Below are 26,001 nucleotides of genomic sequence, written 5' to 3'. Positions count from 1 at the left end.
TAGTTTGCCCTTTCTTCCATATCAATTTAAATTCAAGCATAAAATGGTCAGACCATATGACTGGGGAATATAAAGGGTCAATAGCAACTACAGACGACTGAGGGACAGTAATAGAGTAAGCAAACAAATCTAATTGGTGACCTTTTGCATGAGTAGATGTAGATTGCGGTATAAAGTAATTGAGTACAGTTAGAAAATCATACAGATGTCTCACGTTAGTAGCATCGCTATTTTCCAGATGTAAATTAATATCCTCCATCAGCAGATTAAACTAAGATTGAAGAAAAACTTTCTTTGCTCTAACCCAGAGACCTGGGGGACAGTAAAAAAGGATGCAATTTAAAGAATCTTTCAAAGTCGAATCTTTAATTTCACAAGAAAAATCTCTAACTCCGGAATAACTAGCACATCAAGTAAAGTTACTGTGAAAGTTTTCAAGTAGACTAAGGCTATTCCACCTCCTCTCTTCCCCTCTCGAGGCAATGACATTATCTTATAACGGAGAAAACAGATGTCATTAATAATAGGGTCAGAAGAGGAAGAAAGCCATGTTTCTGTTAAAAATAAACAGCCTGGTCAGAATTCTTCCAACTGGTCTCTCACAAATGAGACATTACAAACTGAGTAAGAGTTTATATAATTAACTGGAATGGAAATATAATCTTTATAATGGTATGGGACCACATTTACACATTTTAAAATTTGGATTCGTCTGCCTCTTACTCGAAGTTTAAACCTAGGTTTATGATGTATGCTCACAATAACTTCAACAGGTTTCCTATCATCACCAACTAAGACTCCACTAACATTATAAAAGTCAATTAAAGATCTAGTTGGAAGCGGCACACAATTATAATAGCCTTTCTCAAAAGCCAATGAAAGGTGCCCCCCCCCCCCAACCCAGTAAAAGAAAAAAAAAAAAAAAAACCCAACCAAATACAAACCAGCAATCTTCCCATTTTGCACAGTATATAGAAACTCATTAACAACCAGTCCTCTCTTTCATGACAAAAAATATCAAAAGTCCAAAAAGGCCCTACCAGTCTCGCTCCAGTCACTTAGGCAGAACACTGCTACATGCCATGGGTAAAAAGCCCGCAGCGTCTTGCATCAGAAGGCTGGTAGGCGGAGCTTGCTCCCACATTCAATCAGCTGATTGCGAGAGATCGAATGGAGCTTGCTCCCACGCCAGATTAGATGGAAATAGGAGTGTGCAAGCTCTTAGCAAACACGCAGCAGGAAAAACTTAAATAATAGTCAATGGAGCTCAAGATTTAAAATGTCCGCAGCTTCTTGTGTCCAAGAATCTACTATCAAACATAGTTGCTCAAAGGGTGCAATACTGACAAATTATCACAAAGTTAGAAAAATGCTGCCACAAAAAGCCATGTCTGCATAAGTTTTTTAAATTGTGAAATTCTGCCACAAAGATGCAGTTGTCCAGAAAGTGCATTCCATAAAGGAATTCCTGCCAAGAAAAGGCAGATGCTCTTGTTTCAAAATAACGTACTTTTATTGCTAGATCAAAAGAAAGCCGCACATTTTCAGATCTCAATGTCATTCCTGGATGTACACATTCAAAATTTGTTACGCAAAAAAGGAGCATTAGAATAAAGAGTCTGATGCACAATCAATACCTTAAACTGAATTATTTGGATTACTGGTCTAACAAATGTAATTGCTTAAGAACTAGTTGTCACATGAGAAAATTTTGACACACCTACAATCAACTGGGCAGCCGCATTCTGGACTATCTGCAACGAAGAAAAGTATTCTGTGTGATTAGCAATGGAAATATCTGTTTATACAGAACAAAAACCATGAGTCTTTGAAAGAGTAAACCGGTAATTGGGAAGCAAAGCCAGTACTGGGCAGACTTCTGTGGTCTGTGCTCTGATCTTGGTTAGACAAATTCAACTTTAGAAGTTGGAGAACAAGGCCAGCACTGGGCAGGCTTCTAAGGTCTGTGTCCTGATCATGGCTGAATAGATTTGGATGGGATGGAGTGGAGCTGTTCAGGGGCTTCAACGTTACTTCAGAAATTTTAGAACAAGGATAGTGCTGGGCAGACTTCTATGGTCTATGCTCTGAAAATGGCAAGGATAAATCAAGACCAGGCATACATATAAAGTATCATATACCATATGTAATGAGTTTATCTTGCTGGGCAGACTGTATGGACAGTACACAGGTCTTTATCTGCTGTCATCTACTATGTTACTATGAGCAGCATGAGACACCTTCTGTAGTAAGCCCTTGAAACAAGCCAAAGCTGCAACCTGAACTTTTAGAGAACCCAACGTCAACCCTTTTGGAAGACCTGTTTGGAGAAACACTAGGATGTGTGCGATAGAGAAGAGAGAAAGTCCACACTCAGACCACCAGCTCTCAAACATCCTCCACACCCTCACATGTGCCATGGATGTAGAACGTTTCCGAGCCTGAAGCAGGATAACAATGACCAAATCAGAATAATCTTTTTGTCTCAACCGAGCCATTTCAATAGCCAAGCCATACAACCAAAAGGGACATGGATCCTCCATGAGCACTAGACCTTGCTTGAATAGGCCGCGTACCTGTAGACGGAAAGTACCCCTCCATCCAGCACTCAAATCAGGTCCATGTACCATGGCCTCCAAGAATAATTTGACCCCGGTGCAATGTGATCCTTTTCAACACGTGGCCTACCATGGATCAAGGAGGGAAGAAATACAGTAGACGCGTCTCTGGCCACAGATGCAGCAGGGTATCGATCCCCACTGAGCCAGGTTCTTTCTGATGGCTGATAAACATGGGCACTTTGGCATTCCTTTTTCATCGCTATCAAGTCCAGAACAAGAGAACCCCCCATTGGTCCACTATTAGCTGAAAACCCTGGCTGGATAGTTTCCACTCTCCCATTTCTAAGGAGGGCCTGCTGAGAATGTCTGCCTCCACATTCAAGGGCCCAGTGAGGTGAGCTGCCGACAAGCAGAAAATATTTTTTTATCCGCCCGACTCATGAGGGAGGCCACTTTGCTTGTGATATAAGCCACCACTGTCTCACTGATGGAGAAAATTTGGACCGGGGCCCCTGTCAGGAAGGGCGGAAAGTCAAGTAAGGCATTCTGTACTACCTTATGCTCCAAGCAATTTATTGACCATTGAGACTCCTGTTCCGTCCAGGTGCCCTGTGCCAGATGGAACTTGGAACAAGCTCTTCAACCTGACTTGCTGGTGTCAGTTATCATTATCTTCCATTGTGTTATCAGAAAGGGAGCTCTGACAATCAAATTCCTGGGCAACCACCACCACTGCATACTGTCTGGCAACCAGAGTCCAAGGAAGATGAAGGTCGTACTTCAGTGACACCAGCAACCAGCAGTTGAGAAAAGATTATATGAGCCCTTGCCCATGGCACCACTTCCACTGCTGTCACTGACCACAGAACATGGGTGTAGTCCCAGACCCTGGGCCTGACTTAACTGAACCATCTCCTGCGCTCAGTGAGGCAGATTATCTCCTGTGCTGTTCTAATAGAACACCCAGATACTCCAATGCCTGCTATGGAGTTAGTCTGCTTTGTCTCAAACTGATCATATCAACCCAACAACTGACAACTTTGTCTGTTGCTGTCATCGTACAAATAGGATGACTCACAAATGAGCCAGTCTTCAAGATACGGGTGATCTGATTCACTGGCACCAAGGATGGATGCCGCCGCCGCCACCATAACCTTGGTAAGTTCTTGAAGCTGTGGCAAGACCAATGTGCAAAGAGGAACTCAAATATAGCTATGTAATGCAAGGTTCCACATTAGGAGTCATAGACCAAGAAAGGTCAGTTGATACGTTGAAACCTTCTACTTAGTGTGCAGCAGCAGCTAAGAAGCAAATGAATGTTAGGTATTATTAGCAAAGGAATGGAAACAAAAATGAGGACATTATAGTGCCTTTGTACGTTTCATGGTGCGGACCACACCTTGAATATGTATTCAATTCCGGTCACCACAACTCAAAAAAGACATAGTGGAATTAGAAAAGGTACAGAGAAAAGCGACGAAAATGATAAAAGTGATGAGACGACTTATGAGGAAAGGCTGAAGAGACTAGGGCTCTTCAGTTTGGAGAAAAGAAGGGGAGATATGATAGAGGTCTATAAAATACTGAGTGGAATGGTAGACGTGAATTGATTGTTTACTCTTTCCAAATACTACGCATAGAGGACACGCAATGAAGCTACAAAGTAGTAAATTTAAAATAAACTGGAGAAAACCCTTTTTCACTCGATGTGTAATTACACTCTGGAATTCGTTGCCAGAGAATGTAGTAAAAGCAGTTAGCTTAACAGGGTTTTAAAACAAGTTTGGCTGGCTTCCTAAAGGAAAGTCCATAAGCCATTATTAAATGGACTTGGGGAAAATCCACTGCTTATTCCAGGATAAGCAACATAAAATGTATTGTACTTTTTTGGGATCTTGTCAGGTACTTGTGACCTGGATTGGCCACTGTTGGAAACAGGATACTGGGCTTGATAGACATTCTGTCTGTCCCAGTATGGCAATACTTATGTACTTATCTGTTCCATGTATATTGTAGACAGTCTAAAATCCTGACTGAATGGGTGTTTCCCAAGAACTTGAAAGAACCACTATTCTAAGACAACTGTAAACTGTGGCTGCACTCCGCTCATCTAGAAGACAGGAGGCAGCCATAGCAGGTCTGATGCATACAGACCCCATTCCAATGCAAAAGCTGAAATGCTTGATAACATACTGAATAAACTTATTCTGAGCATTTAAGATAGCTCCACGCATCTACCTCAGCCAGGATAACTGCTAGCTCAGATTGCAACTGCAGATAGGCTATATCCTCTAGAAAACAGTACACCTATGTTCATCATTTGAAAATGCTAAGTTGCAATGCAAGTAAGAAAGCATACCACCATAGCATACTTTCTCACCCAAGTGATCAAACATGGGGTTTTACCAGGTGGCACACTGGAAAACCACCTACATTTTTAAAATTAATATTTCAGAATACATCCAAAGCATCACTTAGTAATCATTCTGTATATTACAGCAGACATTTTCTTGTCTATTCCTCTCCCCAATCACCTCTCAAGGTTCAAGTTTCTCCCTAGAGTTCATTTAAGTCCAGTGGATGAAAAGATTCTAAAACTATTTCCAAGCATTCTATTTTCTGGTGCTTTACCACTATCAATTTAGCATATTGAGAACAGTCTCCATAGATGGCATATCTCGTCTTTCTCCGGAACAATGCTAGCACCAATCTGGTTGCTATGAAGCAGAAGACCACCAAATTTACCTTTGGGAGCAGTGAAGCCAGGTACTAAATGTCTTCTTAACAGAATACCACCAGGACTCTTTGGAGCATCTTCCCCAATGAGTTCCTTAACCCAGAATTAACATATGACCTCAAAATCATTGCACTTCTACATATTCTCTTCAACCTACACACTCTCCAAACCCTCTCCCTACACTTTATTCATTCCAGGTGTTAAGTAAATTTATACTTTACAACTGCATTTTCTAAAACAGGCTGAATGGTTAGTGGAGACTGCCCATGTGAAGCTGTTGCTCTTGTATGTGCTCAACCATTAGTATTTACATAAAAAAATGAAGAGACTATTTTTTCAATTAACAGCCTCTAAAAATCATCTATTAGCAAATAAATAACTTATATGTGTATAAATGTGTAAAAGGTGCTCAGTGATCACCAGCATTGAATTGCTATTTGGAGGCTGTTAACCTCTCATTCAATCACTGCACCATGACTATGAAAAACTATATTAAAGTGAAAACAACTTATCTGATTGAGGGGTTGATTAACTTGTGGCTGAGATGACCAGCTGATGCTACGACCACTGGATCCCGAATGTATCAACAACCAAAAGGTCTTGCATGTGTTAAGAAAATCTTCTCTATGTGTAACATCCAAACCTCCTCCTTTAGAACAATAAACTGATGAATGGACGTGGTATCCAGAAGCAAACGTCCAAAGATCCACAGAAGAATCCACGATGAATATTCACCATTAGTATCGACACAATGGATTTTGGGCCTCTATGTACTTCAAGAGCCCTAAAACATCAACATAGTTCTGCTTCCTAGGGCAGTGGAAACAAAACAGTTTTTGGTCACAAGCTGACTGAATCTTGGATAAAAGATGTCTCCACAAGGAGATGAGCCAGAGGGAATATCCTGAAGAATACTCCTCTGCTTTTAAGGAGTATTCTGAAAGAAAAAAGAAACTGCTCAGATCTAGATTAAGGAGCTTTGAAAGAGAATTCCAATCAACAGGGAGGAAAGGGTAAGAAGTAGCCAACTGGTGGTTCAGAGTTAGAGAGGAAAGAAACTACTGAATCTTGAGATGAAGGAGATGGTCTACACAGGAATAAAGCCTGTAAATTTAAAAGATGTTAATTTAGTTTTTGATATTTTTAAACAGAGCAGACCCTAAAAGTAGCCCTTGATTTTATTTTTTTTTTACAGACATGAATAAGGCTGCTGTGGAAGAGGCACCAAAATAAAAGATGCCTTGTTAACTATTGTGACTACTATGGAAGTTGATGCCATGTGAGCTGCACAGACTGCTATGAATGAGATGACCATTTCAGTTGAGGAAAAGGACTCCTGTACTAGACCCGTGCTTTTGGTGTGAAAAGGATCTTGCATAGATTCTACTCATACTCTGTGCTAAGCTGTAGCTTTGAGTGGGTGTTGTAAAGACTGCATTGAGAAAAGAAGAGATGATCAGTGCTACTATCTGTATAGAGCCTCTGATGGTACAGAGCACAGGATATGGCTGCACAAACCTTGCTATTAGTGCCTTAGGGAAGAAGAAATGATAAACAAGGAAACATGCACAGAAGCGAAAAACCTTGTCAAATGCAGAGTTTTCTTTTTGTTGCTGCAAGCAACTAGAGTCAGATGCAACATCATAGAAAGGGTGGCTGGAATGCCCACCTGTGGATGGTGGTGGGAGCTAACAGTGATGAAAATAAAAAGAGGTTGGATATACACAGAGGATCTCTAAATGACAAAGAATGGAAACCAAGCATTAAACACTTCAGTCAGACTTTTTGCATTTTTAACAAGACAGGCGATAGCCTACAAAGAGTAGCAGTTACAACACTCAGAGGTACGGGGACTAATACATACAGGGTAGCAGGTCCCCCGTAGTAGCCACCCTACTAGGCAGTCTAGAATGGCCATTTCAATCTACAGTACTTGGTGCAATTCAATGCTACACTAACTAAGAGCCTCAAGTGAGTGCCCTTGTAAAGTGAACATTTTTCAAACTAGGCAGCTTTGTTTCACTACATAATTTTCAGTTTTCAACATTCTCAATTTGGTGCAGGCAATTATACGTCCTCAACTTCACTATTTGAACTCCCTGTATTTAGGAATTACTACAAAATTGCAACATAGATTACAATTATTGCAAAAAGCGACAGGTAAACTAGTTATCATTCTAATGAATATGATAGTCATCCCTTCATTGATGGATCTGCATTGGTTGCCAGGCATGTGTTGATTTTTAATTCTCTTGTTTGTTTTTTTAAGATTTTACATGGCTTAACCTCTTATCTTACTAAGGGCCCTGTTTACTAAGCTCTGCTACAGGCGTGCTAACATTTTTAGCATGTGCTAATGCTACAGACACCCATAGGAATATATGAGTGTCTCCAGCATTTAGCGCGCCAATTTTAATGCACACTAAAAACACTAGCACACCTTAGTAAACAGGGCCCTAAGACTATTGTTCATTCAACTGTCAGACCATCAGATCACTCTTGACTATCTACTCAAATACCCAACTAGTGAGGATGTTTGTTTTAAATATATCTTAGACAGTGCATTTAATTTTTGAGGAATCAGTTTGGAACTCTTCCTTTGTAGCTTAGGGGGATTCCTTCATAGCTTAGGAGGATTCCATAAGTATTTTAGGTTTAATATATACTGTATGAACAAAATCTTGTAATTCAACTAATGTACTGACTTCTTAATTGTGGTCTGCTCCCCATTTGGAAAGAAAGGGCATTAATGTAAATGCTTAGAAAAGAATAGAATCTGTAGTCATTATGCAATAAATTACCTAAATAGTTTCCTACCTGAAATCTCTTATGGGAACTCTGAGGGCTGCCTACACAGGCTAAAGAGAAACCTACTGAAGAAATATTTCAACATTAATTTACTGATAAAATTACTGAACAGCTACAAAAGGTAGCAATTTCCCCATATATTTGCTGTGAAGTTTAAAAATGTACATCCCACACTATCCTAACCATTTTAGGTGGGTTACAATAAAAGCATTCACATTAAAAATAAACATTTCAAAGTCCTAACAAAAAAAACATAAAATGTAATCTATAAACAATAATGCAGCGCATACGTTCGATATAAGCTGTCCCAGGCATAAGAGTACTCCACAGCTAACCCTGTACTGAGCACTTTTGTTATAAGGGACAGTGGTGCTATCAGTTTGTAGAGATACTCTTGTTACATGCACAAATCTGATTAGATGGGGTGCAAGCACAATACTAAAAATGAAAGATTCACTGTGAAAATGTTTTTTTTTAATCAGAAAATAGAAATCTTAAGCTCATACCTCACAGCATCCAGTCTCTTGTTTTGTCGAATTAGTTCAATGAACTCCTGAATTCTTAGACTGAATTCCAGGCAGCTCTGTAAGATTAAAGATGAGAATAGCATATAAAGCCACAATGCTACTGTACAGTGGCTACCTCACAAACTAAATGAAGCAAAAACAAAGTTTAAGTTCTCAGACTTTTTGTAACTATATAGCAAGACTGTTGAAACGCAATTCTGAATAGCTAATAGCTCCATGTTTTATTTTTGTTTATTTTAAAACTGTAAAGGAAATGCACAATAAGCTAAAGAGATGGCATTTCATACTGGATTTACACTGTGGATTTATATTATCACTTAGAGAACTGCATAAACTTAGGTCAGTAGACTTTTCATTCAGATAAAATCTGCAGAAAAACACCCCATTTTGCTCTTCTCTTGCTGATGTTTCCAAGCACATAAATAGCAAAGCTGCTTCCCTGTAACAGTGTTTCTGCAAAGACAGTAGAATAATAGCTCAATGGTTACTGCAGTAACCCAAGAACCAGGGGAATTGAGTTTGATTCCCACTGCAGCTCGTGACTCTGGGCAAGTCACTTACCCTCCCCATTAACCCAGGTACAAAGTAATACCTGTATATAATAAGTAACTGCTTTGATTGTAACCACAGAAAGGTAGTATATTGAGCCCCATCCCTTTTACTCTTTATAATCCGACATGTGTTTTGAGTGACATCACCCACCAGCATAGCTCCCAAAACTCTCCAAACTATGAGGAACAAACTAAGCACTGCTAACATGTATAGCTCTACAGCAGTGTTTCTCAAACCCAGTCCTTGAGGCACACCTAGTCCCTGCAGGTTTTCAGGGTATCCATAATGAATATGAATGTGATACGGGGGGGAAGGGTGAGTCTGGGGGTAGGAAAGTGATAGTGGCCACTAAAAGATGCGATGTGTTCTCCTGATATGTGTGCGATACTGAGTTGAATGGCAGCCTTACAGTATAGGGTGGGGAGAGAAATGATGCTTAGTAAGCAGTACAGTACCAAATAATCATAAAACGTTGTCAGTAGTTCATATTTTATTTAGAAATTTGTTGAATAATACTTAGGCTGCACTCTGATTGCATTCTACGATTGAACATACAAAGTTATTGACAACTGTTCTGTATGGAACCTCTGTTTATATGTGCTTATGCTAATAATACATTAGTTGGGAATATGAAAACTTTGATAAATGATTAACTGTATTAGCACAAGTTGAATATGTTTATTACTAGTTTGTACGGATTAGTATGGAAAATGTTTAATATGAGCATTCATCAATAAAAATTGTTAAATCTTTAAAAAAAAAAAAACTTGCATCGTCTCTTCTAAACTCATGATACAAGCAATAGTGCTAATTGAAGATCAAACATCAATTAAAAGGCAAATGAAATACTGAGATCTGATAAAATAATAGACAAACATCAATTATCAAACAAAAAAGTTTTCAACTTCTTCCTAAAAACAAGATACGAAGTTCCTAATCTCACTATAGAAGGTAATAAGTTCCATAATGGGACTACAGCAAAGAAAAACAGTTTTTAAAAAACCCCCAAAACCTCTAGGACTTTGGAAACGAATACCAGCGTAACTGTAATCGTACTGAATGGCCAAATAAAAAGAAATCTTTAAAAATATCAAACAAAGCCAAAGTGAAATAAACGAGTAGATTTAAATATCACCCACTTACATATTGATATGGGAAGCCGGTGTAATATCAATATATAAGAAGTGACCCTATTAAATTTCTTTAAATTAAAAATCAGTCAAGCAGCGGTGTTTTGAATAAGCCAAAGTATATCCATTAACTTAGCTGACAGTCCCAACCTACAGGATATTGCAGTAGTCTACATGAGAGATTTAACATCTTAACTAAGGCGGCAAAGGTTGACTGATTAAAGTAAGCTCTTACCAGACGTAGCTGCCCAATTTAAAAAAAAAAAAAAAAAAGGGTTTTCTGCCACAAGTGATTTATTTGGGGTTTGAAAGTCAATGAGCAGTCCAAAATAATGCCAAATACCCTGGATTTATTTTCCATTGTAGAGCACCTTAGACTGTTGATGCTTACAGAATGACTTATGCCCTCCTGGTTATAAGATTAATCAGTTGAAGCATGGGAAAAGAGGTGGTGGTATTGCTATCATCTATAAGTCCTTTTTGCAGGTCAAACTCATCTCTTGTTACAATTCTCCTGTCTCAAAATTGTGGCCTGCAGAATTGCTGATAGCTTATTGGAACCTTTTTGTTTAGTTCTTTTCTATTGTCCACGGGGTAGCTAGTTAATGGTGAAAGGGTGTTTTACAGAGCTTGTATCTGATGTCTGTACTAAAATGTTCTAATATCCTGCTGGTGGTGATATCAATCTGCACTTAGAAGATACCAGTGATTCAAATGCAAAAAGCTTATTTGATTTTCTGGCTTCTTGGCAATTTGTCCAATTTTTATCACCCTCATCACATTGGTGGTTGCCTTTTGTATTTACTAGCATACTGGGGGTCAAATACTGGTATCTTCTACTTAGGGAATCCAGGGTAGAGTGCATGTACCTTAGTCTGACCATGCAAAACTTGAGTTCTCACTTTATTGAAGATAATCTGGCAAGGTTGCACAGGCAAGAATATTTTTGCAAGTCCAGGGGCAGAATAGATACAACTGCTTTTGGACCAGTATATGCAGTAGTCCACTGCTTCCATCACGTGTGGCTGCAGATTTTTGCTTCAGTGGGATGGAAGCTGTGAACATATTCTAGATGACCTAGCCCTGCTCAAAATCATGCCTCAGCTCGCTCACTGAGCATCTCCCTGGTTTGATCATGCTCTTCTTATAGTCAAGAGACAATGAAAAAAACTTGAAAGATAGATCTTATGTTAATAAACTACTTTGTAAAAGGGCTGTTAGAGATTACAAAGAAAATTCGGGAGGTTAGAACTCAGCTGCACAGATTGGTGGCACTAATTTAAATACCCACAAGCTCTACCGGCTAGTGCAGTGTTTTTTTCACTAATGAGGTCACAGTTGCTAATGTGATTGCTCCTACAGCGCAACAATTGGCTTCCCACTTTGAATTGAAAATAGCAAAAAAATTAGGGGGGGGGGCAGTTTTTCAGTTTGTTGGCTACAGTGTTGCTTCTCCTGTGTCAAGAGTTGAGCATTCGGAAGTTATGCCACCCCATGTATTCTTGATGCCTGTCCAAGTTTTATGCTGAAGAATGCCTCTGGCTAGTTCACTGAGCTTCTTAGGGAGCATATATCTTTTCTGTTCACTCAGGGCCTCTTCCCAGTTGAGAAAGATTCTATTTATTAACTCCCTATACCTAAGAATCCTTTGGGCTTGTTGAGTGATGTTGCCAACTACAGACCAGTTGCTTCCACACCCTTATTAGCTAAGGTGATGGAAGAAATTGTTGCAGCCCAGCTCACTACCTCTCCACCTTTCAACTGCTTCCTGCATCCCAGTCTGGCTTCAGATTGCGCTGTAGTACCGACTGTCCTAGCCACATTAGTCTCTGACTTTAGGAAAGAAATATACAACTCAACATGTCAAGTGCTTTTGATGTGGTGGATCATGATCTCCTGTTAAATATATTAGACCAATTTGGGATTTGTGGGAAAGTCATGTCCTGGTTCCAGGGTTTCCTGAAGTGAAGGTCTTACAGCGTAAAGATGTCAGGCTCCTTATCTCTACCTTAGTCTCCTGACTGTGGTGTACCACAAGGCTCCCCTCTTTCTCCAATACTATTTAATGTCAAAATGGATCCGCTAGGAAGGAGATTTGAGATTTGTCTATGGGATTTCATTCTTTAATTTATGTAGATGTCACTATTTTCGCTCCCTTTCGAAGTGGCATCCATGGAATTCTCCATAGAATTAAATTGAGCCTTGACTTAATGGATTCCTGGGCCTCTGAATTTAGGCTTAAATTAAATTGGGATAAGACTAAATTTTTGGTATTAACCAGACCATTTGACCATGATCCCTGCAGCAATTTTAGTATTGACTGCATTACTTATCCCTTGGAAACCATTCTTAAAATATTGGGGGTAGTTAAAGCCCACCTCGTCAATGCTGCGTTCGGCACCTAACTCTTTCAGGAAATCCAGACTGCCCCAATCTGACTGCCCCTATCAGACTGACTGCTCACGTGTCCTTTAGATTGTAAGCTCTTTGAGCAGGGACTGTCCTATGTTAAATTGTACAGCGCTGCGTAACCCTAGTAGCGCTTTAGAAATGTTAAGTAGTAGTTGTTGATCAGCACTTATTCTTTGAATCTTAGGTGTCCTCTGTAGTCACTAAATCTTTTAAAGGTACTTTGGAAGCTGAAGCGAATCGGGCACTTTTATTTCAATAGATAATTTTCAGGTTACTTGTCCAGTCTCTAGTCTTGGCCCAATTTGACTGGAATTCTATCTATGCTGGTTGTTTAGAGTGTGTTTTAAGGAAGCTTCAAACTGCCCAGAATACTGCAGCCAGCTTAGTCCTGCATGTGCCACGCTTTGGAAGGGCTACTCTACTGCCGATTCAATTGCATTGGCTTCCTTTTAAGACCAAGCTTGTTTTTAAGCTCTGAGCTCTCATATTTCAGACTTTATATGGCACTGCCTCTGATTATATGTTGCCCCTTGTCACTTTGCCTTTACACAATACTATCTATGGTGCAAGAGACTACCTGCATCATCATTTGCCTACCTGTAAGAAAGTTGTCTAAGTCAATTTATACTGCTACCCAGTGCTTTTTTTGTGCCGGTACGCGCCGCTACGGCATACCGGCACCTTTTTTCCCTAGGGTTCCTGACTTGCGTTCCTGCCGCCCGTCGAGATCCAGCGCCCCTGCCCCAGCTGCCCGCCCTCTTTGCTTCCTGACAGCCCTGCTTTCCGATCCAAACCTCCCCCCCCCCCCCCCGCGACGCGTTTCAATCTTTTATTTATTTTTTTACTTGCAGTCACAGCGCCGGCGTTGTTGAGAGGACCAGGCTCGCCTCCTCATGCTTTCCTTCCCTTCGCTGTTCCGATTCGCTGCCTCTCAGTGTCCCGCCTTCCTGTGACGTGTTTCCTGTTTCCGCGAAGGCGGGACACTGAGAGGCAGCGAATCGGAACAGTGAAGGGAAGGAAAGCATGAGGAGGCGAGCCTGGTCCTCTCAACAACGCCGGCGCTGTGACTGCAAGTAAAAAAAATAAACAAAACATTGAAACGCGTCGCCGGGGGGGGGGGGGGGGGCGGGGGAGGAGGTTTGGACCGGAAAGCAGGGCTGTCGGGAAGCAAAGAGAGCGGGCAGCTGGGGCAGGGGCGCTGGAACTCGACGTCGGGTGGAGAGAAGGTCTGATGTGGGGGTTGGATGAATGGCAGACCCTGGGGATGGGAGAACAGGGCACATGCTGGGTGCTAGGGGTTGAGGAGAGAGAAGGGTATTTTGCTGGGGCTGGGAGAAGGGAGCTGATTTAGGGAGAAGAGTCTGACTCTGTGGCTGGGAGAAAAAGGGACCAAGGACAGACGCTGAGGTTTGGGGCTGAGGGTCTGATGCTGGGGGCTGGAGAAGAAGGGGAGGGCAGGGAAGAGAAAATTGCTGGACATGAAGGAGAGGGGAGGGGAGAGAGGATAATCAGTGGACATGGATGGCAGGGGAGGACAGGGGGCAGAGAAGAATGGGTCGCGGATGGCAGGGGAGACGGAGCAGAGAAGAATGGTTGGTCACAGATGGCAGGGGAGGACAGGGGGCAGAGAAGAATGGCTGGTCACGGATGGCAGGGGAGGACGGAGCACAGAAGAATGGCTGGTCACGGATGGCAGGGGAGGACAGGGGGCAGAGAAGAATAGCTGGTCACGGATGGCAGGTGAGGACGGAGCACAGAAGAATGGCTGGTCACGGATGGCAGGGGAGGACAGGGGGCAGAGAAGAATGGCTGGTCATGGATGGCAGGGGAGGACAGGGGACAGAGGAGAATCGCTGGACATGGGAGGGGAGAGCAGGGGAGAGAGGAGACATGCTGGACATGTATGGAGAGGAGAGCAGGAGAAAGAGGAGAATTGCTGGACTTGGATGGATGGATGGATGGAGGGGTTGGCGAGGAGAGAGGAGAAATGCACTTGGATGGAGGAGAGGGGAGAGAGAATTATTTCTTTATATGGATACAGGGGAGGGAAGAGAGAGGAGAAATGCTGGACATGGATGGAGCGGAGGAAAGAAAAAAAGAAGATGCACATGGATGGAGATGAGGGAAAGGAAAGAGAGGAGAAAAACTGCACTTGGATGGAGAAAATAGGCAAAAGCTGGATCCATGTTGTACCTCCTCCAGTCAATTCCGCAGAGGAGGATCCAGCTTTTACTTATGGATTTAGGGCAAGAAATGAAGAAGAGGAAAGGAAAGAAATAAATGGAAAGGAAGCTCTAGAAATGGAGTTAAGAGAACAGATAAAGAGCAGCAGAATCAGAGGCTGGGACCAATATGGATAGAAAAACAAAGTCACCAGACAACAAAGGTAGAAAAAATCATTTTATTTTCATTTTAGTGTTTACATCTGCTGTCTTATTTTGCACTGGGTATACTGGAGCTGTAGCAGCTTACAGAAATTATTTATAATGAAAAAAATCATGTTTTTTCTCCTATACTAGTATATTTTCAATGATGTCTGTTTATATGCGCCATGGCTGCTATAAGGGGTGTGGCCAATGTGGGTGTGGCTATCATAGGGGTGGAGCCATATGTGGTGACCCCGCCCACAATGAGTACCGGCACCTTTTTTTCTACAAAAAAAGCACTGCTGCTACCTTTCTTACCAAGGTACTAAGTGGTGGAATTCATTGCTGAAACACATTAGATCCCAGCATGATTACTTAGTTTTTCCCAAGTTTTTGAAATCTTTCCTTTTTAAACAAATTTATAATTGATGCTGATGCCTAGGTTTTTTTCTCCCCCTCCCCTCATTGCATATGTATTTATGATTCTTTTCTTAGTTATGTGTGGGATTATGTTTTTTATTTCATATTTTATACCGTCTTTTGTAGCTTGTTAGCCACATTGTTGTGCGGGAAAATGTGGGATAACAATGTTGTAAATAATAAATTAAGTTCCCAACCTATCATTATTTCTCCTACTATTGTTTGTGTCATACTGAATGGTTTCTGATCTTTAAACAAAATATACTATTAAACAAAGAGAGCCTGAGTAAACACAACACTGGTTTAAAGGTAAAATTTCTTTCCATTAGTCCCAACATATCAATCCAGAGACTTGTTTGTTAGGTCCCTCTACCAGCAGATGGTGACAGAGAGAGAACTTCAGAGATAGCTATATGTGGTCATGTGCAGCCAGTTTCTCTTCAGTATGCTCAATAACAAAGCAGTGTAAATTCAGAAATCCAAAAATCCCAGTGACCCAAGCACTCTCCTGCCCCTGTAAATCCAATTTGTGATTGAATCGCTAAGGCAGGAGGCGGCTGCATACCACCGTAGTTGAGACTGCAATAATCATGTTTCTATACATCATCTTCAGTTTGGTCTCATTTGTTTTTTTGTTTTTAAAGGAAACAAACCAACCAAACGTCAATGGGGCGGGGGCGGGACCAAGATGACGCCGACACGCTGAGAGGAGTGAGGCTTTTTAGGAGGGCTCGCTGAAGATTTTTGAATTGAATTGACTACCGCTGCCGTTATGCCTCATACGAAAAGAAAGGGGATTGTAAGGTCCTTACCGATTCCTGCCCTTGCGTCTTCCCCAAAGCAGCAAACCCTCAACAGCTTCGCACTCCGGTGCTCACGGAATATAACCGGGGAATGTTCCGCTGTGTGTGCCAAGGGAGGAACCTCGACACCCCTGGATCATGAAACAACATTATCCCCCCCCCCCCCCCCCCCAGAAGCCGAGATACCACCATGTCCTGCCTAGTCGTGGGTGGAGATGACGGGTCCCAAGAACCCGGAAGGCGCTGGAATTGGGCCCTGTGGTAGCGGCTCCTCATCAGGGCGGCCAGCAGTGGAAGCAGAGACCTTGGATAAGAAGGGTGTATTGAACCCTCCACCATGCTAGTAACCCTTGATGCCTTCTGGCAGGCAATTGAGAAACTGAACTTTTCTGTTACAAAATCAACCCAGGAAACAAAAAGACGGTGGTGCAGCTCTCCAAATCGATGGATAAATTAAAGCAGAACTTCAATGATCAGGTACTAAAATATCAAACTGATGTTGTGACTATTAAGGACAATGTTTCAGCAGTTAAGAAAGATAATTCATTTATATGTCAAAAAATAGAACAAATTGAAAATTATAACTGACGTCTAAATATGAGGCTATTGAATTTCCCAAGGCCTGTTGGAATTCTTCCTTTAAAACTATTTAAAAAATACCATATTGAAAATTTCAGCTCAAAATATTCCTCCTATGAATAAGATATTCTTTCTTCCGGAAAAAAAGAAACAAGCAAGTTCTTATGAAGAATTGGAACAGGTCCAGGAAGAGGAGAAATTGGTTGATTTAAGAAATATTTCCTTGATTTTGGAGGACATTATCAGAAGTAACAAAAAGGGCCACATTATTGGTATCATTCGTATTTGAATAAGACTTTAATGCCATTTTGAAGTTATATTTTAAGAACGTTAACCAAAAATTAAGGATATTCCCAGATGTCACTAGATCTAGTCAAGACAAACAGAAAAGTTTCTTAGATATGAGATTAAACAAAATTGTTGGGGGCTACTTTCTTTTTAGCTTACCCTTGTAAATGCATAGTTAAATATTTGAGTATCAAATATGGTTGTTTTTTTTTACCAGATCAGCTTAGGGCTTTCATAGACCTGAAGAAGGTATCAGGGGAATTAACAACTGTTAAATAGGCTGTATGATTTAACATAGGGGTGGCTGGGCCTTTCCTTTTTTTATTCTATTCCACTTTGATTTCCTTAAATGTTTTGGTCACTCCCCAAGTTTGTGGTCTAAGGAAGGGTTAAATAACAAAAATGTCAAAGTTTTTTCCTTGTATGTGAAGACAAAATAAATAAAATATTGAATTTGTATTATTTCCCTGTGATGCATGTAGCAAGTTATTACTTGTTTAAAACAAGAAAAGCAATAAAGATTAAATAAAATAAATAAAATAAATAAATAAAAGAAACAAACCAAACGCAGGAACTCTTTCATTACTTATCAACTAAACCTGAAACTCGAACCGCCCGAAGAAATTGTCTGATAAAGGGAGGGCCTCTGGATCAATCTGTTGGGACTAATGGGAAGAAAATTATCAGGTAAGAACTAATTTTACCTTCCATAGTGTCCCACAGATCAATCCAGAGACTTGAGGGATGTACCAATACAGTCCTCAAGAAGGGCGGGATAAATTCACCCCAGAAGAAAGGACCAACGCGCCAAAAGGAACATCCTAATGGGCCGCTATATCCAATCTATAATATTTAGTAAAGTAATGTGTTGTCCACATGGTGGCCCTGCATATGTCCTCCAAAGAAACCAGATGAAACTCAGCATAGGAAGCCGCTTGTACCCTTCGTAGTGTGTGCCCGCACCTGAAAGGAAGGAGACTTACCTGTGGCTAAGTAAGCTGACACTATCTTTATCGCCTCCTGCAACCAGCGCGCCACCGTGGCCTTGAATAAAATGTCCCCTTTCTTGCGAGCAGCATGGAGGACAAAAAGATGATCCAATCGGTGAAATTCATTGGTGACCTCCAAGTAACGCATAAGAATTATTAATTTAGATTTTGCTCACACTTTTTTCAGTAGTAGCTCAAGGTGAGTTACATTCAGTACTCTGGATATTTCTCTGTCCCAGGAGGGCTCACAATCTAAGTTTGTACCTGAGGCAATGGAGGATTAAGTGACTTGACCAAGAATGCGCCAAATGTCTAGGCACCATAGTGCCCGAGAACTCTGAGGCGTAGTCCTCCTGGCAAAACACAACACCAGCGCCTGGTTCAGATGGAAACGTGACACCACCACGGGCAAAAAGGAGGGCACCGGCCGAATGCATACTCCCACTTCCGTGAAGAGTAGAAAGGGGTCCCTGCAGGACAAGGCTTGTAACTCTGACACACGCCTGGCCAAGGCGACAGCTACTGGGAAAATTGTTTTCAAGCTAAGATCCTTCAAAGATAAGCGCTCTAAAGGCTCAAAGGGAGGACACTGCATAGCCCGTAGCATGAGGTTCAGATTCCACGTCGGAAGCACCGACACCCTAGGCAGTCACAGATGGTTCACCCCCCCCCCCCCTCCGAAGGAAACGCACGACATCTGGGGGCGCAGCTAACGAAGAAACCATAAGGCTGCCTCTAAAGCAGGCTAACATCACCACCTGAACCTTCAAGGTATTCAAGGAAAGGGACTTTTCTAGACCTTCCTGCAAGAAGACAAGGATAACTGATACCGAAGCCGAAACTGGCGGGACACCGGATGAACCAAGCTTCAAATGTGCGCTAGACTGGTATACGCAGCAGAAATGGAACACTTCCTGGCCTGTAGAATGGCCGTAATCACAGTGTCAGGTAAACCTTCTTCCTCAGATGTGTCCTCTCAAGGGCCAGGCCGTAAGTCCAAAGTGGGAGGGATCCTCCATTCGAATGGGACCCTGAATCAGGAGTCCGTCATATGGGGACAATCAACCAAGAGCCAGATGAGGTCCGCGTACCAAGGGCATTGAGGCCAATCCAGCACCACCAGTATCACAGTCCCGGGATGTCTCGCAATCCGGCCCACTACGGGCCACAGCAAGAAAACAAAGAAGATCCATGGGCCAATTTTGGAGCAGGACATCAATTCCCTCTGCCCTGGCCTCCCTGCACCTGCTAAAGAAACGGGCTACCTTTGAGTTGACCCTGCTGGCCATGAGGTCCATATCTCTGGCATTCCCCAGCAATCTATAATCTGCTGTAATATTGCCTGTCAGCTCCTGCACGGGGAACCCCTGTAAAATGCTGAGAAACTACAGGAGTGCCAGGAAAATTGCCCTCAACTTCAACCAGTCGATGAATCATGACACCTCCATTGGGGACCAAGACCCCTCACTCAGGCCCCCAACCGTGGATAGGGAAGCACCCGTGGTCACTACCACCCAATCCTGCATCACCAAAGGACAAACCCACTGCAGATGCTCCAGAGCTAGCCACCATTGCATCGCTGACCTGACTTGTGGCGTTCACGGCACCCGAACCTGGTAATAATCAAAGAGAGACGACCACCTGCTAAGGAGGGATAACTGAAGAGGTTGCATGTGGCTCCTAGCCCACAAGACTAAATCCAACATGGCTGTCATGGAGCCAAGCACTTGAACATAATCCCAGGCCTGGGGTGCCAGTTTCTGCAGGAGACTCTCCAATTGCCCCTGGAGCCATAAACTGTGCACTGCCAGTCCCTGTAAGCATGTTGAAATTCACGCCCAGGCACTCCAGTGACAGCGTAAGATGGCATTTTGGCAAATTGATCACCCAGCCTAGGGACTGGAGAAGAGAGATTACTCTGTCCATTGCCTTAAGGCTCTCTTCATAGGATGGCGCCCAAATGAGCCAATCGCCCAGACAGGGGTGCCTGAACCCCCCTCTTTCTGGACTTCTGCTACGACTACCACCATGACCTTTGAGAAGGTTCTGGGCGCTGTAGCAAGCCCGAATGGCATTGCCTGAAACTGCCAGTGCTGAACTAGCACCGCAAATCGAAGAAAGCGTTGATCAGGAGGCCAAATGGGAATGTGCAGATATGCCTCTTTCAGGTCGAGAGTGGTCAAGAATTCCCCCGGTTGCACCTCGGTCATTCTGAAGTAAGGAATCCTTAAAACCTTGTTTACCACCTTGAGGTCCAATACAGGGCGGAAAAAGTCGCCCTTTTTGGGTACCACAAAGTAAATGGAGTAACAACCAAGGCCACACTCCTCCGGCAACATGGGTCGTACTGCACCGAGGCGTGGCAACTTGGTTCAAGGTCTCCTGCATCGCTGCCATCTTGGCCTTGCAGGGAGACTCTAGGAAGAAGTCTGGCAAGAGCTGGGTGAACTCGAGTTTGTATCTGTCCTGGAATACCTCCGAGATCTATTTGTTGGAAGTTACCCTGGCCCACTCCCCCAGAAAATGGGACAGCTGCCCCCAACAGCCAGCAGGGAATAGGCCAGGGCCCCACCATTGTGAGCCTTTTGTGTGGGGCTGCGCTCTATAAGCAGAAACTGCTGAGCGACACTCGCTACGAAAGGACTGCAACTTCTGCTGAAAACAAGGCTGCTAAAAGGCCCCTGCTCATCCTGGACGGTGGCGCTTTACCTCTAAAAATCGAGCATGGGACATTCCCAGCAGGGTCCTGCCTTTAGTTGATCTTCAGATAAGCGCTGAGCCTCACAATCAACCAGCGCTTTAACGATCTTTTCTAGATCTTTCCTGAAAAGAAGTTTTCCCCTGAAAAGCAGACTCACTAGTCTCCACTTAGAAGCCACATCTGCCGCCCAATGCTGCAACCAAATGCAGTGACATGCCGTGACGGCCAAGGAAATCTCCTCGGCAGATGCCTGCAGGAAATCATAAAGCAGGTCCGCCAAGTAGGCTAGACCAGACTCCAGAGCTGGGAGAACCTGTATGAGCTCCTCAGCCGGGGAAGCCTTTTGTATCCAAGAAAGGCACGCCTGGGCTGCATAGGAACCACACACCGTCACCTGAAGGCTGAGCACCGCTACTTCAAAGGAAAACTTGAGGAAAGACTCCAGCTTACGGATCCAGAGGGTCCTTAAGTGCCATACCGCCTTCCACCGGTAAGGTGGTCTTCTTCGTGACTGCCATGATCAAAGTCTACCGTAGGGCGCCGCAGCAACTCCAAATCTGACGCTGGCAAGGAATAGAGGCATGCCATTGCCCATGCCACTCTCAATCCTGCGTCTGGCATATCCCATTGCGCCGAGATGAGGATCTTCATGGCCTCATGGATATAGAATTTTTTTTATTATTACATTTGTACCCCGCACTTTCCCACTCATGGCAGGCTCAATGCGGCTTACATGGGGCAATGGAGGGTTAAGTGACTTGCCCAGAGTCACAAGGAGCTGCCTGTACCTGAAGTGGGAATAGAACTCAGTTCCTCAGTTCCCCAGGACCAAAGTCCACCACCCTAACCACTAGGCCACTCCTCCACTGTTGTGTTTTGGGTCCCTGACATAATAGATGGAGTGGGCGTCGGACCAGCCATGGCCACTGGAGATGAAATATTCAAAATTTCTAGCGCGCTAATAAAAGCTGAAAGCTCCTTTTTTTCTAAATAGGTGGGATGCCATGGGGTCAATCACCTCCTCCGACAGCAATTTCCCCTGCTCATTGGGGTCAGTGGCCCCCAGGGGAGAGTCCCAAGAAAGATAGGCATCACCCATATCAACTCTGCTGAGGCCGCATCGAAATGAAAGGCCTCAACCTGGGACTGCTTCACTAATAGCAGCTGGGGCGAGTGACAAGATCCAGGAGGAGCATCTAGGCCCTGTGAACCCCCTGACAGCTTTAGTAAGAATGCTTTGTGCATAAGCAGCACAAACTCCGACAAAAATGGGGCACTCTCATCTCCAGGATCCTGCACCGGGTCATCCAATCTGTCCACAGTTTTCCCATCGCCATGAGCAACGAAGAGTGCGGCTGCACTGAGAAAATCGTGACCGAATCTGGGTGCACCACAGATGGGCCTGAGGTTCCTGCCAAAACGGGAACAGTCTACTCCACGCTGCCTAAAGCTGGGCTGCCTGCTCCCGCTGGTCTCGTTTCAGGCACACTGTGCCGCGCGCACATGTCACACCTGCCGGTCACTGCTCTCTGGCTCCCATACTGGGAGCAGTGCTTTGCGACTTCTGAAGGCGCCGACATTGGGAGTGCCGAGGGAAATGCTGTGGGCACCCCCAACTGAAATTCGAGTGCTGCAAAGCACTCCTCCTTCTGGATCTCTTCCTTTCTATGTTTAAGCTGCCTCTGCAGTTCTTACCTTAGTGGTCTGATGCTGCTGCTCTTTTTTTTATTTTATTTTTTTTAGGAGGCAGGAGAGAGCAAGCCAGAAGAGCCCCGGAGGCCAGGAACTCAAGGAGGGGAGGCCGTTAGCGGGAGGGGAAGGACTATACCCCTCCCCCCAAAACAATTCCATGATCTGGGACCTCAACCCCAATCCAGGCTCAACAAGGACCCAAGGGACAGGCTAGAAGCCAGATCAATCAGGAGCTGCACAGTCCTCCACCTGCTAGAGAGAATACTGAAGAGAAATTGGCTGCACATGACCACATATAGCTATCTCTGAAGTTCTCTCTCTATCTCCATCTGCTGGTAGAGGGACATAACCCACAAGTCTCTGGACTGATCTGTGGGATGCTATGAGGAAGTATAATTTCATTTATTTAAGGAACAAAGCTGTCCAAAATCCATATCACCCATGTGAAAAAGTAACTGCCTCCTTAATCAACTAATTGACCAAATTTAATTGACAGATTCAGCTGACTAAACTCAGCCAGACTTGACTGCAGCCAGCTCTGCTGAATTTAAATAATATTGAACCTTACAATAAGAGAAGTATTCACTACAGTTTCTACAACACTACTGTGAAAAAGGACATTCCAGAAGAGTTTTTAAAAATATGTTGAAATATCAGTCTGAAAGGGTTACAAAAGCCATTTCGAAAGCTCTGAGACTCCACCAAACCACAGTGAGAGCCACAATCTCCAAAAGGAAAAGACTTGAAACTGTGGTGAATCTTCCCAGGAGTGGCCAAGTCTGCCAAAATTACTCCAAGGGTGCTGCAACAACTCATCTGGGAAGTCACGAAACATCCCAGACCCTCATCCAAATAATTGCAAGCTTCTCCAGCCTCAATTAAGGTCAATGTGTTCGTGGGATTCAGGGGAAAGCAGAAAGGCAGAATCTCCTGCTATTTAAAGTGTAACATCAATGCTCACCTCACATTTGCAAATATACCCCTGGATGACCCTCAAACCCTTTTTGGATAATGTTCTATGGAGAGATGAGTCAAAAGTGGAACTCTTTAGATAATAAAGGTCATTGTGTCCGATGTAAAGCAAATACTGAATTTCACAATAAGATCATACCACAAGTCAAATATGGTTGAGGTAGTGTGATGATGTGGGGATGCTTTGCTGCCTCAGGACCTGGCAAAACTTGCCGTTATTGAAAGAATCATTAATTTTGCATGGTAGCAGAAAATTAAGGAGAATGTCCAGTCATCTGTTCTTGAGCTGAAGTGTCATTGGGTTATGAAGCAAAACAATGATCCAAAACACAAAAGCAATTATACATCTGAATGGCTGAGGAGAAACAAGACCGGCCTAGTCAAAGCCCTGACTTGAACCCAATAGAGATACTGTGACAGGACCTGAGATGAGCAGTTCATACACACAAACCTACAAATGTGTCTGAATTAAATTAGTTCTGCAAAGAAGACTGGGCTAAGATTCAACAGCAACATGAAAGACTGATCACGTTACAGAAGAGTTTAGCTGTATTATTGCTACTAAAGGTTGTTCAACCAGTTAAGTGTAGGGACAGTTAGTGTTTCACATGAGCAATATGGATATTGGAAAACTGTTCCTTAAATAAATGAAATTTAAAAATTTGTGTTTACTCAGATTCCCTTTATCTAATAGTACATTTTGTTTAAATATCAGAAATCATGACAGGAGAAATTGGGGTGGGGGGGGGAGACTTTTATACATCACTGAACTTGCCACTAGAAATGACACTTTCAAGGTGAGGTGTTTTGATAATGAAGATTTCATTAGTGATTTCATTAACTGAGCTAAGATTATACTTAAGTTCAATAGAACCTATTTTTGAATAGGCTGCGAAGCCTTCATAAATCTTGGTAATATTGGGCATCTAGAGATTGGAAAGATCTTTTGACAGCCCACAATGGCACGGAGGTGTGCTTTTACTGAAGAGGTCTGAAAACCTTGATGGGAAAACTGAAAAAAAAAGTTATAAATAACTGCTGAAGTAGTAAACCAATTCTAGTGCCTCCTGTTATATAGAGACAAATTTCCTCTGATGACATAAGGCTTTTTTGTGGATGACTTTCTAGCAGCAATGAGAATGTTGAATTTGAGCAGGTAAAATCAGGGAAGCTATAAGGGTATACACTCAACATTATTCCAGTTACCAGGATCTTGTGCTGACAGCATTAAAAAAACTCCTTCATGATGAATTTTAGGAAACTTTCTAGTAGTATGGGGTTACAGACACAGTTTTAGGAGAGGAAACCTTGGGCTCATACAATACAATTATAAATACTAAGCTTCTGTGCTCCTTAAATTAGGATAGATTTCAATGATTATGATAACTGGAGAATAATGCTCAGGAACACTCAAACTAGCATGCTATAAAACTAAGGATTATTATGGCACCATTAAAGTCCATAATGTTCAACTGATATTAGGAGTATGCATGAAATTCCAACATGCTTAAGACATATAGGCAAATGCAAAACACCAATAAACATGGATGCCCTTTTAATACACAGTGCTTACAAAGTAGTTCTAGAGCACCTGATATTATCCAGATGCATTAGCATCTTACATGCTACCAATTTAATCCTGACATACAAAAAGTGCAAATGCACTGAGAAATTTGTAAGAGCATGATAAAATACAACCTACTCTCCAGCTGTTGTCACGCTGAAGACACAAGATACTATTGGTATACCCTTAAAGTGAAAATGGACTAAAATAAGAACAATTATAGGGTCTCAGCTAAACAAAATTTCACAAAGATACCAAAGTATGTTTATGTCAACAAAACAGCTTTGAATCATCAAGCGTTTAAGTGAAAACAAAGGCAAGCAAACCATTCTTATGAAAAAGTGAACATGTTATTTTGTAGTTGTATGATGACCCCTATCCCTTCACTGGTAACAAATGAAGATGGTGGGGCCAACATAGGGATTGTTTTAATTATTTTTTGTGTTGTACTGTGCTATATGAAATTATTTTATATGATGTACATCCCTTTGGGTCACTTCTGGGGACTACGCTTGTACATAAGCCTAAGAAAAGAAACAAATGAAATATCGCTGTCACAATATGGCCACTGCGTCAAGGGCTACCCTGTATTTTGTTAGTGCTCTAAAACAGAATACAGAAGTTGAGACCAAAGGTGAAATGTCCACTTGGACACCCCTCCATTTTGAAAGTTTCAATAATGTACAGTACTCTTGGCCAGAGTCCACTTGTGCCGCAGCAAGTGTCATTCTATACCATTTGCAACTACGTAATATTTGCTGCCAAATTCTGGACTCTAAAGATGGTTCAAAGATATAGAAGCAGAGTGACTAAATGGTCCATTCATGCATTTTATATCTGCCCCTTGGAAGTATATATAATAATTTCATAGTGTAGCCTGCCTCTCCTGTACAAATGAAC

The 26,001-nt window shown here is 42.6% G+C and overlaps 1 protein-coding gene across 1 annotated transcript in view; it reads right to left on the bottom strand.

Moving 5' to 3' along the window:
• The window catches only part of MAEA (macrophage erythroblast attacher), a 290,076-nt gene that overhangs the window by 183,903 nt on the left and 80,172 nt on the right, over positions 1-26,001 (bottom strand). The window contains exon 6 of the mRNA XM_030192178.1: positions 8,613-8,689. Within this exon, the coding sequence (XP_030048038.1) occupies positions 8,613-8,689 (77 nt within the window). The remainder of the gene's footprint in view (positions 1-8,612; positions 8,690-26,001) is intronic.

Source organism: Microcaecilia unicolor, chromosome 2 (assembly GCF_901765095.1).
Source record: "Microcaecilia unicolor chromosome 2, aMicUni1.1, whole genome shotgun sequence".
NCBI lineage: Eukaryota > Metazoa > Chordata > Amphibia > Gymnophiona > Siphonopidae > Microcaecilia > Microcaecilia unicolor.
Note: the sequence above shows the minus strand (reverse complement) of the source record. Positions and strands in the feature narration are given on the sequence as shown.